General features: G+C 42.8%; 1 protein-coding gene across 3 annotated transcripts in view; it reads left to right on the top strand.

The window, feature by feature from the left end:
• The window catches only part of hdac7a (histone deacetylase 7a), a 56,034-nt gene that overhangs the window by 20,438 nt on the left and 18,762 nt on the right, over positions 1–16,834 (top strand). For 2 of the 3 annotated variants that reach the window (XM_085781174.1, XM_085781176.1), the window contains 4 exons: positions 14,232–14,422; positions 14,536–14,626; positions 15,962–16,082; positions 16,365–16,465. In XM_085781174.1, the coding sequence (XP_085637300.1) occupies positions 14,232–14,422; positions 14,536–14,626; positions 15,962–16,082; positions 16,365–16,465 (504 nt within the window). Of the gene's footprint in view, positions 1–6,906; positions 7,060–14,231; positions 14,423–14,535; positions 14,627–15,961; positions 16,083–16,364; positions 16,466–16,834 lie in introns of those variants that run through there. The other variant, XM_085781177.1, reaches the window with a different exon arrangement.

The raw sequence follows: 16,834 nt of genomic DNA, 5'->3' as shown, positions 1-16,834 counted from the left end.
ATGTTAATGTCTTCTTCCTTTGTTGTCCGTGCAGACAGCTGAGTGTGACTGTGCATATTCATGAGGCTGCCTTCCTGGAACACGTTAACTATTAACTAGAAAAGAATGTAGATTCAAACAAACAAAAAAAAGTAGGATGGAGAAATTAAATGAAAGAAAAAAGTAGCAGACGGATTCACTGTGCGCGTATAGAAGTAGAGAAAAGGGGACGTGGGAAGTTGTATGAAAATAAGAAGATGAAGTAAGAGGCGGAGGCAGATGTCGGCGCCCTGTCAGCAGATCCCATTTCGCAGCGACACTTCACTTCATTAATGTTTTGCAATTTCCAGAGGAACTGAAGTTGTTTATTTATGTCTGTTGCTCTGGCGGTCGGCCAAGTCGAGGTGTTAGGTTCCCTATACCAACTCTGCAGACGAGAGGAGATCCTGCAGTGCAGCGTTGCGTCTTCAAATCTGTTCTAGTGCAACATAAAAAACGAATTATTGTTAAATTTCCCTCTACATTTATGATGAGAAACTAAAAGACTTTCCTCACTCCTCTCTGTGTGTTCACCCTGATGTGATTTTACATGATGCTGCCGAGCGTGCTGCAGGGTGAAGTGGCGCTGCAGCAGGATAAGCCGATATCTACACTGGCTCTTATCAGCGGAGAAGCCGTTTGCTGCAGACTGGTTTTACCAATCTCGCCACCACTACCACAGGCTATCAGTGTATCAGTCAGCCAGTCACCACTGTTTTCATGACTCACCGTTTTCACCGCTGATAATCAGCCGGATCAGTCAGTTCATTTGAAATCACTTCCCCTATGACGCTATAAAATGTGTGAGACGAAATTAATAGAAGGGACTGGAGTCTTCAGAAACAGCCGTGAGCTCAGTGTTTTTTTTTTTTTTTTGTCTACCTTTTGTAGTGTGACTGTGCTGTGAGAGTGTATTGTGGCTTGTGATGATAAAGGTGCGCTGATATTTGTGTGTGATGTGTGTCTGTGTGTTCTAAGATAAGGAGGGATGAGTGGGGGGATCCCTTTGAGTGAGATGTGGTGTTGAGCGGCTTTATCTGTGTTGGGAAATGTGGAGAATGTGTTTGATGTAGGGGAGAGAAGGAGTGTGTGAGAGTGAGAAGGAAAGCTCGGACACAGATGCACACACACATCTTAGAGTGTGTCCGCTACAGTGATTATAAAATGATAAGTTTTGAGATGTGTGCGAGTGAATCCCAGAGGATTCCCAGAAAGCCTGAGTGAGCAGCATGCAGGCTGATTGAAAGCAAAGGTGTGTTTTGTGGTCGTCCCCTGTGCTTGCACTGGTAGCTGGTTGCCGTGTGACCGCTGCAACAGCTGTACGGCAGCCGCTGCAGGGAAACGGTGTCATGGTGAGCGACTTCAAACAGGCGAGTGAGTTTGTGTTTTCCCCGCTGAAGTGAAGTGTCCACAGGCGAGGCGGCGGGCGAATACCTTCCAGTCCCAGGACGTGTCTTTGCAACTGATCATGATGTCTGACCTCCCCAAGGAGGGCGGCAACAGAAGGAGAAGAAGAAGGAGAAGAAAGAATTTACCCACAGGGAGAAGTAAAATGTCAGATGTTTGCATAGGTCAGCAGCTGATTCAAAGCATGACTGCTCCGTGAGAGGAATTTGGGTTTTTCAGACGAGCTTAGTGTCAGGTTTCTGAGAGATTGAATGATGGCGCTTTCAGACAGCACAAAGAAACACTTCATCCTCACCTGCGCTTACACGTAAGATGATTCAGTTCTCTGCTCGGACGGGGCAGGTGTCACTGCTCACGCTATAGACTTCCTCTTCTGTTTATTCCCAACAAACCAGAAACAGATTTATTCCCGGTAGGTGGAGAAGTGGAGGGGTTGAATCACAGCTGAGCACAATCATCGTACATAGAAGTGCATCTATCAAAGTCCCAGTTCCACGTTTACCCCTCAGCTCTACCCGTCCCATTTGCATGTTCACATCAGGGGAAGAGGTATCCTCGTCCTCTTCTAGATAAAAGTGTAGGCTAAGGGACCACACTCTAGGACCACACTACCAATGAATGGGTATGACAAACATCCCAGAATACACTAGATACACTGGCTGCACCAGATGAGACAAAAGTTAATTTTAACAAGCATTCAAAAAATTATGACAACCATTTCTGTTACATTCAAGCATTATGTCCAGAAATTACAACCCTGTGCTTCATAGAATTTTTTTTTTAAATCAATATTTTGCTGGTTTTCAATTTTGCCAGTTTTACATTGTTGTTGCTCACACTTTTACATATTTTCACGTCCAATAAAGCGGATGATGTCCAAAATGATAACTTAAATTCAAATTAGTGTCTTATTTTGAAGGCGGATATTTCTCCACCGATACCCCTTGCCACTCTGCTGGGAGGGGACAGGAGTTGGGGGTAAGTGAAGGGGTATGACTGAGAAATGTGATTGGGCCCAGCAGAGAGTATGATGGACAGGAACCAGAGGTGAGAAGGTCAACAAGGCCTTGAGTTGTTGGACTGTTGTCGTCTGTGCCGGAGAGAGAGGAGTCGCTGTCATTTATCAAACAGGACGGCACACCTGGTGTCTCCTCTCTGACAGGCAGAGGCTTCCACATGCATGTGATCATCTTAGTTTGTGTGTGTGTGTGTGTGTGTGTGTGTGCGTGACGTGTGTGTAATGACTGAGACGCTCTAAAGTTTCCAGCTTCAGGCGATTTTGAGGCGAGCACAAGATGACAGGAACATATGGAATGTTTATGAGTGTGAGCTTTGACGGTGAATGGGAGCGTTACTGGCATGCAGACCCGGTGAATCCTAAAGCACCTGTTTAGTCGAAGCAGGACAGGATGTAATAGCTCACTTAAATTCCTCTTTTACAAGCCTGCGCGACATTCATAAATCTCTGAGATGAACAACGAGCAGCCAAATTTTTTATTTGTAATTTCTTTAAAACAAGATTGTTTGTCTGCCTCCTCGACCCAGTGTGCCTTTTCACCCGTGAAAAGAATGCACTTCCTTGTCGATGTATTTATTTTCATTCCCACCATGTTATCGGAAAACCAGCATTTATAATGACATTAAACAGTCAAAGCTGAGTGTGTTGCAGTCACAAGACATATTGCAAGAAAAGTGTGACTCTTTTTTTCCATGGTAGCGGCATGTAGGAATGACAGAGTGGGTTGGCCGGTCGGTTTGGTGCCGACTAAAATATCTCAACAACATGAGGTGAACTGCACTGAAGTTCGGTGCCCAGAGGATAAATTCACATTTGTACAGTAGTTTTGAGTATTAGTGGATGGATCACGTTGACACCTGGGTACAGCCATGGCTTCCTCAGGACTTAAGTGACTCCTTGGCACATCTTCCTGTCATTCCAATATCAGGTAAAATTTTATTTTACACCTGCAACTTTCACTGATTTTCTTTCTACACATTTGAGAGTATGCTGATGTTAGCTTTTAACTTAACATGCGGTGCAACTGTTTTTAAAGCCACTCCCTCCATTCAGACTCTAAAAATAGCAGCGCTGAGGTTGCAAAAAAAAAAGATGACTATGAAAAATTAGTTGTTGAGTAAACAATGAATATATTTTCCAGATATTGTTCCCTTTTAATTTGATAAACACATTAACAACATTTGTCCAGTATTGTCTGAAGGCAACAAGTTGACACAATCAAAAAGTATCATGGGGCTGAACCATATGCCAAAAAAAAAAAAAAAAATTGCAATTGCAATTGCGAGAAGAGTGGTGATTTCAGTTGAAAGGGTTAGGGTTAGTCATTTCTGCATTTCATTTTCAGTGGGAAAAATATATAAAAATGATGATGATGTGATTTCTTGTGGGGCGTTGTACCAAAGTAGTACAAATTTGTAGCATTTCTTTTGCACCACAGTGCTTTATTTATGGTCTCATGTGACACTTTTTGCCGTTATGAGAATAACTACAGCTCTTGCTCTTTGGATATCGCACTTAGTCATATTGCAATTCTAATAATGTTTTGGTTAATCGATCAACGAGTAACGGAAATAATAAACAATAACAGTCTGTGTAAAGGAAAATCACAGCGTTTTTTTTTTTTTTTTAAGGAGATACTGACTTGACGATCTGCAGCCAAAGATTTACACGAGTCATGTGGATGATTTAGGTGCTGCCGGCGTCCTCACTTAACCCTCCGTAGATGTGAACAACAGCAAAATGTTCTCACTTAAGAGGGTCGTCCTCATCACACACACGACAGAGGGTCATTCTTAAAGTTGTCGACAGCCTCTCACACACACACTCACTACCATTTACACTTGAACAGTCAAGTGTGCACCAACAGAGCAACACTATAAATATAGAAATAGTTTGGCGACAGTTGTAGGCAGGCGAGTCTACACACAGACACAGGCACAGACACAGACACACACACGCATACATGCACACACATGAAGCTCAGTCGGGGCCAGCTGCTCAGGGAAGATGAGAGGTATTGAATGGGAGTGACAGCTGTGGATTCCTCAAGATGAAGGAGGGAGAGAGCGAGAGAGAGAGATAGGGGGGAGACAAAGAGGGAGATAAGTTGGAGAGAGAACAAGTGTGTGTCAGCGAGAGCCAGGATGGCAAAGAAAGACACACACACACACACACACACAGAAACACACGCACTGACAGAGGAATGAAAAGAGGTGGGACGTGCCGGAGAGGAAACACTGATGATTTATTTTCCTTTTTTTCCCCTTCATCCAGATTTAGAAACTGAGGCCTGATTCTTTTCTTGTAATAAAGTTGATTTATATAAAGTAAATAAAACTGGAAGAAAAAGAGTGAGACATTTGTTACAAAGCTTTGAACCTGAGACCAGAGTTGAATTAGATCAGTATCTGTGTTTGTGCTATTTACCGTACCTTTTTTTCTCTTTTACATTTGTTGTACCTCACACACACAAACATTACAGCTGGTACTTGGTTAGTATTGTGAGCCAAAGAGGGAGATAGAGTAACGAGCATGTGATCCTAACTGTCAGTATCAGACTATTCATAGAGATCCTGTGTTGCACAAGGAGGATTTAGCAACTCTGTCTTTTTTTTTTTTGGTGAACACTCTGTCACCTCCTGCACCTTTTACTGGATGTGGTAAATTACCTCTTATATACTGATACATACATACAGTACAGATTGATTGTTATCAACAACATTAGTAACATGTGTCATCAATAACTTCTGAAATAGCTGCTCTAGTCTAAACTATTAATATCTGGCAGGTCTTTGCTGGGAAAACGCTCAGATTCTCAGGAAATGATGAGTTTTACAGTTCCAGATGATCGGCTCATGTTTCTAACAAATAAAGGAAGGAGTTGGTATCATCATGAGGTGCCAGAGTCACCGCGGTTCCACAGACAAAGAGAACTTTCAGTATCACAGACAGAAACTAAAATTTCATCACACTGAAAACGGAGGGAGGCATGTCACACTGATGTAACCAGCCCGGCAGACAGGTAACTTCCTACATCGCTGCACTTCTCCCAAACTAAAGGCCGTGATTGTAACTGATATTAATACACTGTGTGTCTGTTGTTTGTCTGGGAGAAAGTTTAATTTTAGGAATACTGTAATTTTGTTTCAGAAAAAAACCCTCTTTTTTTAAGAGTTAGATGAGAAGACCGATACCAGTCGGGTGTTTCAGTAACAGACTGCCCTTTCTCCTCTCTCCTGTCCGGCAAGCGTCACTGTTTAATCTTTGCAACCAGACTTTCCGCAATGGATTTTTTTCAAGGATGATCAATGATAGAAAGTTTGTTTAAATCTAATTTCAACCAGTATTTTGATCTCCTTGTTGCCTCCATCAGCCTGCGTCCTCTGACTTACAGCAGACGGTTAGCTTAGCTTAGCAAAACGTGAAACATCATACTGCGTGTGCTTTTTAGTGCTGCAAGTTGTTTTTCTCATGAGCAACAAAGTTTATCCAGATTGGTCGCAGTTAAACTCACATTTTTATTGACACCAACAATTGAAATAGATAAAACAACAATTTAACTGGATAGTCAATAGTTTACCTAGTAGTTTTCCATGTTCCTGTAATGGGTGTGTGTGTGAGTAGGAGTGTGTTCAGCACATTAGTGTGTTGCCTTCAGGGCCGCTGTTAGTCATTAATCTGAGTTGTTAATGGATGTCAAAGCACTCAGCTTTTTTTTTTAAAGCCGTACAGTGAGAGGAGGAACGGGAACAGTGATTTGGGTGTGTGCGCGCGTGTGTGAGTGTATGTGTATGTGTGTGAGAGAAACGGTAAGATGGGGACTCTGAAAAGCTGTGGTTGTGTCTCCTGCCACTGTGCTCCAGTGGGCAGCTTCAGTGCCACAGGGCTCAAGGGCACTGCGGCAGTGGCATCACAACAACAGCTGGAGGGGGGGGAGAGGGGAGGAAATGGGAGTCTAAACTGAGCACTTAAACAGGAAGCCACCCGGGTCTCTCATTGTTGTGTTTTTATAGACTCTACTTCCTGCAGGGCCGACCGCCCCGTTACCACGGTTACAATCCATGTTGTTTATGGGATGGATGGTGAAGATCCCACAGTTGCAAGAGCTGATGATCATCCATGTGACACTTGAAAAAGAGAAGAAAATGGGACGTTTTCAAAACCCTCACCCCTGTTTTGTCATCATAACGTCTCATTATTCTCTTCTTTCATTCCCTATATTTATATTATCAGGCTGATTTCAGTCACATTGTCTCTCATTCTGTCTGTGGTGTCACTATTTGTAGTTTAAATGAAGTTAAAACTCTTTTAAAAAACCCTTTCTGTCTGCAGCGTGCAAAATGTCCTTTCTTTCTCTGAGCTAGGTGCTTACACCGTGTGAATGACATGATGAAATCAACAGTTTGACGTCTGACACTGTCAACAGACAGAGGCAGAGATAGCAAGAGGGAGGGAAGAGAAGAAAGAGAAGGAGTTAAAGAAAAGAGGATGTGGCCGACAGTAAAAGATGACTGGAGGGGAGTGGAGCTCTCCGTCTAATTATAGATCCTGCTGTTAGCTGGCTGATGCAGAAGTGCTACTGGGGTTTTCACACAGCCGGATATTTACAAGACGCGGTATGTGCCTTTGACTTTATTTGTCGTTTAACTTTGTGCGTCTGCCTGCACGTGAGCGGTTTGTTGTTTCTCTGGACGTCTAGGTCTTTTGTTAGTGTTGTTGTATCAAACTTCTCGGTTCTGACAGTGCACGGGAAACCCGCTGTGCTGTGTGTTTGCGAGCGTGACAAACTGTGATGATCGAGTCTCCTCAGCCCAGTGGGGAGTTGAGAGGGAGAGAGAGAGAGAGAGAGACGGGGTGGGGGGAGTGGGGGGGCAGATTTTCTTCTCTTTTGTCTGTCTCACTTGTTTAGTGACACTCCTCCTGCGCTGCTGTTGCTACACTTGTTTCAACAACAGCGACACAATGCAAGACATGCACTGTCTCATTTTGTGTGTGTGTGTGTGTGAGCCTGCTGACCTTACAGACAGCGGCCCTGGATGTTTATGGAAACTCAGTGAGGACTTAGGAAACTGGACCCATGCTGCATTATACATCAACCTTCCTCTGTTACTGCCATCCACACACACACACACACACACACACACATAGATAAATACAGCTGTACAACTCCATGGCACCATTTCACACACTCTTACCCTCGTCTCTCACACACATTGTTTGTCGTGATTACCAGCAACGACGGCTTGAAATGCAGGAAGCCTTTGACACTGGTCCATGTGTTATCGTCCAGTAAAAGTGTGTGTGTGTGTTTGGTTTGTGTAGCTCCTGCAGGTTTGTTCCTCCAGGCAGCAGCTGTATTGTCTTAAAACGTATATAACGTGTATATCATATATCAATATGTGATGTAATTCCTAGATAAAGAGGTGTGAACTGTGAAATCCAGATGTGTACCAACCCAGCTCCAGGCAAAGTCTCCACAGATTGTATTTTTGTTTCCCTCTCATCTAATCTGTCTCCTGTCAGTCGTATAGAGGAAGGTTTAAAATGCGCCTTCAGCATAAAGGTTTTAGTTAGCTAAATAAGGAAGTGAGGAATAGTAAGATTTCAACAGTGTCCAACTGTACGATTCAGTGCCCTCAGTCTGTCTAAACTTCCTCTCTTCCTTTATTGCTGAAATGATAAATTTATCAACTAATAAACATTTTTTATTTATTCATCAGCTTACTTATTGGCTATTTATGAATCATTTGCTTGTTCCAGCTTCTGAAAACCAAGGATTTCAAACCATTACACAGTAATCATATTCAAAGACATCAGCTAAATGCTCTGTGAACAGTGACTAGAATGTTTCATTAGTACGACTGACAGCAGCTGGACACTGCTGTCATCATGTCACCATTACAGTGTCAAAACTTTCCAACATGGAGTTTGCAGATGGATGTGGACGACGAGTCCTTATGGGTCAGAACGTGGTCATATTAATGGACGTCACAGCTGCTGTAATCCCATCACATCATGGTCTCCAGTTTTCAGACTTTCTTCTGACTCATCAACACTTTGTTACAAATGATCAAACAGTGAGTGATGGAGTGAATAATGGAAAAAGTGTGAGGGATGTTTGATAAGTAAATAATCAGCAAAATCTAATCTAATCAGCTAATCTAAAAGTCTGAGAGTCTTTACTACCACCACCAGGAATCAGGTTTCCTTTTGAATGGGCGATAAGAAAGATCAGTCCTGTGTTTCACCAGATCAATATGTGACCAGACAAATATCTGCGTTATGAAACCTACATGTATGTAATAGCGAACCCCAGTAGTCAATCACTTCATATTCAGGCCTGCACCGCCCGCTGCAGTGGGTTAGTCATTTATTTATCTGTTTATTTTGTGTCTGTGTGTGTGAAAGGAGAACAGTTTGGTTTGGCAAAGAGCTGCTGCAAACTTGGCTCAGTCATTTTGTTGCACACGCACACAGACACCTGCACACACATTCGTACACTCATTGATTCGCTAAGTGTTCCAAGTAAGTATGATTGTGAATGAGCCGACCGTGCTGGGAGATATATGCGCATGTGGATGTTTGTTTTTTTCATTCCTGAGCCAGGGGGAGAGAGATAAGAATGAGCCTTTTCTATTAACAGCCTCGCTGACACCCAGAGGTGCTGACATCTATCAACTGAAAGTGGCTGTTGCCTCTAAAAGGTGTAGTGTGATTTCGACACGCTCATGCACACAGGACAGTCAGAACAGAGGAGGGCCGTGCAGCTATATTTGGATGTGTAACGAGACACAAAGTGGTGGCGTCTGTTCGCTTGTTGACTTTGTACAGCCAGAGCATCTATCACTTGTGGCCCTGCGCTGGCTGTCAACTCTTCCTCAGCGTGCAGAGTGACTGTCTGCAGCTTGTTGAAGACCGAGACTGGCTGGCTCTTGTTGTCTTTTGACTTTACTTCTCCTTGTTTTTTAGCCAAGCGTGTCTTTTTTTTTTTCATTTTTCTGTTTTTATCATCCCTATTCTCCGCCGCTTTGCGCCGTTCAGGCTCTTTCCCTCTGTCAACACATCCACTCCATGAGAGGGTGTAGAGGGAGAGAGGAGCACGGGGGGAAATGGAGAGAGGGAGGGAGGAAGAGCGAAATCTTTGTATATCCTCGTCTTACCTGTAGAACCAGTCCTGACTGAGCAGTGAACATGTTCACAGTAAAAGAACAGAGGAGGGACTAATGAGCGTGAAGGGATTAACCAAACATCAGGTTGTGACTCTCTCTCTCTCTCTCTCTCTGTCACACACACACATATACACACAAAGAAATTCGTATTGTTCACAGAACTCAGCCTCATCCACCTAATCATACAGATAAATCAGCACATTCCCAACGGCCTCTCTAACCAGACGAGCCATATCATAGTGTGTCGTTGGTGATTTCCATAATGACACACTGACACGCCCATTTACAGTCAAACACACACACACACACACATTATTATTTTATTCAAGAGGAACTTATCTGTACTGAATCCAGGGCCTTTTAACCCGTAGGACACCAGTCTGGCTTGATTTGGCTACAACTGCGGTTACTGCTGCTTTGATAGCACACACACACACACACACACACACACACACACACACACACACACACACCTTAAGTACTCAGTTAATACGACAAAGTCAGAGCCGCCCTTCTCCCATCCCTGTATTAAACTGTGGCATCAGTGTTTTAGTAAAGAACATCCATCAACGGCGTAAAAATGAATCATCATCTTCTTTTCTGCACACCTGCATCCTTATGTCTTAATCCCAGGCTCGTTGGTTCACAGTTGACCCAACAAATAGTGAGAATGCTGGAAAAGTGCCAGCCACCTATAGCTAAATAGCACCATCGCATAATTTCGCAGTTGAGTTTGAAACTAAAACGTGACACTGATAATTATGTCTAGACCCACCTAGATCTGCTGAAATGTAGGTGGTGAAAATAATTAGTGTAGAAAAACTCAAGTGATATTGATCGATCAGGCAAATCCTGATGAGTTTGATTTTCCTGCAGGTTTTTCTCAAGTTGTCTCATGCTCTCACATGCACCTGCTGCTTAAATGCACAGAATGTGTGGACGTGCGCGCAAAACATTGTGTGTTATTCTCGTTCATGGTTTCCCGGCGTTGTTCCCTCTGAAAAAAACAAAACAGCCCTATTTAAATTAAATCAACAGAATCACGACCACAGGATCAGGATTTGTTATTCTTCTCTGAGTGCTACACACAGATGTAATGAGCTGTAACATAATACCACTTTTTAAGAAGTAAAAACATTAGAGTCTCTGTTCCTTGGAGAGACCCACGAGAGAGGGACTGCGGAGAGATTACACTAAATGTGGTCGCAGAGGTCCGGAGACTAAACCGCAACACGGATTGTCGACTTTAAGTCACACTGGCAGCAGAGGAACTGGGTCATTATCAGGTAGTTTACAAGTGTCTATCACTCACAGGGCAGCAGTGGTCAATTAGATTGTTCCTCAGCTGAAGGACCGGATTTCATGTGCAGCTAGCTAATGAAACATGATGTAGAAAACTACATGAAATCGAAACAAAAGACAGCCACTTTTTCTCATATGCTATAATAATAATAATAATAATAAATGGTGCAATTCTCTTGAGACTGATCTCAGTGTGAATCCATTATGGATATTTCACTGGAAGCTGAGGTGTGAAACTCCAGGATGAGACTGGCCTTGACAACAGGAAATAGAACTGTAATGTAGGCATTAAGATTTGCATTGGTTTTAATGATTGGAGAAAACTATGGGATGTTTGGGAACATCAAGATGCTCAAGATAATCAACATTCACTAATGCTTATACATTATGTATCATAAAATCATCTAGTGGTGAAACGTGGACATCTAATAGCCTGTATTATACTGTACACTGAGGAATGTGAATATTGTGATTTTGTTCTTTTATTTTTCTGTTACCTTTATTTCATCCGGCTTCCTAACAATCTTTAATGTGTTTGTGAAGCTCTAAATCAAACCAAAAGTCCGCAGAGCACAATGTCCTTGATTTGTGTTTTAAAAAAAAGTGAAAACATGAATTATAACATGGAGTCTTCCCATCATGCCTTTTCTTTACTGCTGCAGAGTCAATAACTGGCCCTGTCACGTCTGTTTGGGAGAAAATGTCTCTAGTCAAGTGGTGACTGAGTGTACAGACAGTGAAAGGTCAATAAAAGCCACTTTACAGTGACAATCGACCGATTCACACGTTCACGTCCAGTGTCAACCCTGTCGCTCTCTCTCTTTATCTGCTCTGTTGTTCTTCATCTCTTTACCTTTTCTTTTTTCCAGCTCTTTCATTTGCATCTTTTCATTTCACTTCACCAACAACTGGAAACTGGATGTGACATCACTGGGAGACTCTGTGTGTGTGTATGTGTGTGCGTGTGCGCGCGTGCATGTAGGTGGTTTTCTCTGTCGAAACAAAAGGCCCAGTGTAGGTAAATGTTGGAGCAGTGTGTGTTTTGCTATTTATAACCCATGGGAGGCAGGGAAGGAGAGAGACACTGGTGTTCCCGACTGTGTGTGTGTGTGTGTGTGTGTGTGTGTGTGTGTGTGTGTCTACTGTAGCGTCCTTTGTTTCCTTGTATAAGCATGTTCTCCTCTCCCTTTCCTCAGAATAATAGCCTTGTTATTCTTTGCTGTCATTACCGAGAATATATGTGCGTAACATAGTGTGTGTGTGTGTGTCTGTGTGTGTGTTTACCAAGGGATTTCTGTTATTCCAGTCATGGTCGGCATTCAGTCAGTCTCTCTGCATTCATACCTCCTAATATGGAGGAGGAGTACTGACACTGCATGCACACAGACACACACTCACTCACTGCTGTGTCACATCAACCCAAACAGTGTTGTGCTAATAAGATCACTGTGTGTGTGTGTGTGTGTGTGTGTGTGTGTGTATGTACATACATCCACTTGTACGAACAACATGATCATTCTATTCAATTTCATTCCCTTTCACCCATTTCCACTGGCATGTTGGCACAAGGCCAGATTTCTGGTGAGTGACATTTACTTCACACACTGCAGAGCAACACCATGAAGCACAACGGAGATGATGTCACACCAAGTTATTTCAAGACTCGCTCTCTGTCTGTGTATTTGTGTGTGTGCGTGCGTGTCTTTTAAAGGTTCGGTTCAAGCATCGAGGCAGGTTTGTGCAATAGGTGTTTGCTCAAGCCTGTCGTGTGCGCAGCTGTTTATGAGTGTGAGTGTAGATATCTTCAGTATGTGTGAACCTTTATGGAGATTTTATTGAGTGTGTATGGGGTGTATTTAAATGTATTTATAATGAATGTATATATATCTGCAGGTGTATGTGTGTCGCTTACTTCATTACTTCATTATTTTCCACATGTGCGTTTATTTTGTGAATGTGAATTTATGTGTTTACAGCTGTGTTTTCTGTGTGAGTCAGTGTGCATTTTTGTGTGAATATGCAAGTGCATCTGTGTGTGTATGTGTGTGTGTCTCACAGACAGAAACCACCCCCAGCCTTTTCCCAAGCTGTTCCCTTCCTGGATCCTGTTTTTAGTGCCGGATGAGGCAATCTTTCCCATTGACTCAGCCATGTAATGCAAATAGCCCCAAAAGCATGCAAAGAGCATGGAAATCACACACACAGTACCAGAATGACAGTGTGAGTTTTTGTATAATAGAAAGACAACAAGAATCTATTATTTTGCAACTATGTGTGTGTGTGTGTGTGTGTGCGTGTGTGGTATGAGTTTAGATGTCAGCCCAGAAACCCAATGCTAACCTCTGTTAGCTTTCCATTGCTGTTGGTTTGTTTTCATTGTCAGTTTTCATTCATATGCACTGGAGCTGTATTGGATCCAGTATCATGGAGCACCTGTTGCATGCTGGGTAGTTGCTGCAGAGCCTAACTTGTCTTCACATAAACAAATGTCCTCACGTAGGAGGCCCCTAAACTTCTGGTCACACACGTGTTGCACCTGTACAACAGATCACTTCTTACACTGTTGCACTGAGGAAATGAAAACTAACTGAGATGATATCTGCCTGTTTTAACATGTGCCATTTCTGGGCTTTTTATAGCACAGCAGTAGCAATTTGATGATCTACAGTGAGTAGATTTTATGATGAGATAATAAGAGGTTAAACATGCAGTCACAAAATATTATCTCATCTCATTCATGTCGGTTTATAGGCCCACAAACTGTAGTTTTCTGTCCATTTCATGAACCAAATCATTAACATTTAACAGTGGATGATAATGATTTTGACAACAAAATAGTTTTACCTGTAATTATTAGTAATTAAAGTAATCCCTATGAGAAAACACATGAATACAAGGTGCAATATATCAGAGGCTTGTGTAACTGGCTAATTTAACGTTGCTATCACACAAAGTTGGTTTTCTATGTCACTGTGGCGGTTGTTTGCTAAATGTTGGTTCACGCCAACTGATTCTGAAGCTGCGCTCTTGACAGTTATTATGATGAGTGATAATGAGAGAGTCGCTCAGAAAACTTGTATTTATACATTTCTCACCAACACTGATTATTTCTGAATGAGTCCTCCAGCTGCATTGCCTCTGTTATACGAAACCATGCACACTGGTTCGTTTAGTCTCTGTTCACACGTGCTCATTGTATTGCAGGTGGACTTTCCCACACAGTTTTGTGTAAACTAGCTGTTCTTAAGGGGGATGAAGCGAACTGACGCCTCTCTATCCTCTCCCTCCCCTCTCCCATGTTTTTTTTTTTCCCCCAGACTCCTTGGTGGCAGTGCCGGTGTCGTGTGCGGCCTCGTTTCCCATGGACCTCAGGGTGGGAGAGCGGGGGATGCGCCCTGGCTCGGACACGGCGCTCCTCACCCCGCTGCACCCGCCTTTACTCCTCACCCAGTTCCCCCCCCAGCCATGCGCCCCTTTCTCCCAACAGCAACTGCATCAACAAATCAGGGTAAAGGATACAAAACACAGAGATGGATGCTAAAAACATCACCAGCCTCGTGAAAAAAATACTGCTATATAATACTATAATGCTTGCTAAACACTTGACTGTGGCTGTTTTAGTTTAATGTGGAGCAGAGGAGGCGAGAGCAGGAGCACCACGAGAAACAGCAGGAGCTGCAGCAGCTAAAGCACAAAGACAAGAGTCAACAAAGTGAGTCCGCACACACACGCACACACACTCGCTCTCACACATCAAACTTTACCAACATGTTGCTTCCAGTCCCAGTTTACATTTGAACTTGTAATTTCTTTTCACTGGGCTGCAGTAAGCTGTTTCCTCGTCTTTAAAAATAATTACCGACCACAGTGCTAATCATAACCAGAGAGGAAAGTCCCTCCGAGCAATGTCATTCATCTTTATTGAACAGTGTTACTCGCTTTTCAGAGCTGTTTGCATTGAAATGAGATCTAAATTTAACCCGCAGCTACAACAGGGGAGTTAAATATAGCTTTGGTCTGAGCACACAAAGTCACTGGGTCAATATTGACTCGATCACTCCTCGCACCTCTGGTCGCCTCTTTGTGCACACATGTCCACATACACACACAGACACGCACAAACACACACACGGATATAGGAACAAACTCGAAGACAAACTGGTGACCTTTACCCTGCATCATACCCAAATTTGAATATACTCACTTACACTGTACACACTTAAAGGGATAGTTCAACATTTTGGCAAATTGGCCCATTGCCATAATTGCTATAGTCATAGCAGTAGGTTCGTTACCTTTAATTGTAGGTGTAAGCTATTTTTAGTACAGCGGAGCGCAGCAGCAGGCTGCTCAGAGCTACGCTATGGAGGCTAAGGGAATTTCTTGGTTTCCCTCATTAAACTCATCAAATACAAAATCCCAAAACTCCACAGCGCTTTTGTAGACAAGTTGTGAGCTGCACAACCACCACGCTATGAGATAATGACGGAACGATACGAAACGGAGCCGTTTTCGAGGTAAATTCATACAAAACCGCTGATGCGCGTTGCGTTCGGGGACAGTTTTTCAGCAAGCAGTCTCCGTATTTACCCTGTATTTACCTCGAAAACGGCTCAGTTTCGTATCGTTCCGTCATTATCTCATAGCGTGGTGGTTGTGCAGGTCACAACTTGTCTACAAAAGCGCTGTGGAGTTTTGGGATGTTGAATTTGATGAGTTTAATGAGGGAAACCAAGAAATTCCCTTAGCCTCCATAGCGTAGCTCTGAGCAGCCAGCTGCTGCGCTCCGCCGCACTGAAAATAGCTTACACCTACAATTAAAGGTAATGAACCTACTGCTATGACTATAGCGATTATGGCAATGGGCCAATTTGCCAAAATGTTGAACTATCCCTTTAAGTCTTGCATAAATGTTAAGAATAAATAATAAATAAATGCCCTTTTTTGCCTGAGCTTTTCCTTGTTCCTTCTTTTTATTGTGAAGCACTTTTTTTTATGATGGGTGCTCCCATGTTTTTAATCGACTCTCTGTGTGGTTAATTGACAGGTGCAGTGGCCAGTTCCCTGGTAAAGCAGAAACTCCAGGAGGTGATACTTAATAAACGGAAACAGGCGGCGCAGGAAAGAACAAGCTCCAACACTCTGACTGCAGCTCCTGTAGCATACAGGTGACACACGCACAGACACACACACAAACACACACACACACAAACACAAACACACACAAACACACACAAAAGCAGAACACAAAAGGAAAATATTACTAAATTTGCATCATGAGCACATTAGTTACACTACATGTCAAAATCGACTTCACATCTGTAATTCTTTAAATAACTCCTTAAATCTTTGTCAGCTCTAAAATCAGAATTTTCGAATAAACTTCCTCCACATGTTGTCTCACTACGCTTCATGCTTGTGTGTGCTTGTGTGTGTTTGTGTGTGCGCAGAAAGCTTGGCCCAGACCCAAGTGTATCCTCCCAGCCTCTGGTCTCATCTCCACCACAGCCTTCCCCTGAGGGCTCAGAGGGGACGCCGCTGCGCAGAGCAGGTAAAACACCACTCTTTAAAAGGACGGAAGTAGCAGACTAAAGGTTTAGGGATTATGAATTTTAGATGAATTAGTAGATTCATAGATTTATTATAATAATGATAATTTGGTCAAACTACAGTGTTTCAGCATTTAGAAACGAATAACACTGAATAAACAGATGTGTTGTTACGGTTTGCCAATATCTTTGATATTAGATGAGTGTAATCCCTCTGAAGACTATTGCATGTTAGTGTCTTTCTTGGCCAGACTTGATTTTGACTTGTCACATTCAGAAAAGCACAGGTGCAAACAATAAGATAAAGGATGGATTCCATTTAGTTGTCTTGTTTTTTTTTCCCATGCTGGCTCACAGGGTTACTTGAATAC

Source organism: Trachurus japonicus, chromosome 7 (genome assembly GCF_045865225.1).
Source record: "Trachurus japonicus isolate A0001 chromosome 7, Traja_1.0".
Taxonomy (NCBI): domain Eukaryota; kingdom Metazoa; phylum Chordata; class Actinopteri; order Carangiformes; family Carangidae; genus Trachurus; species Trachurus japonicus.
This window is presented reverse-complemented; position numbering and strand designations above follow the sequence as displayed.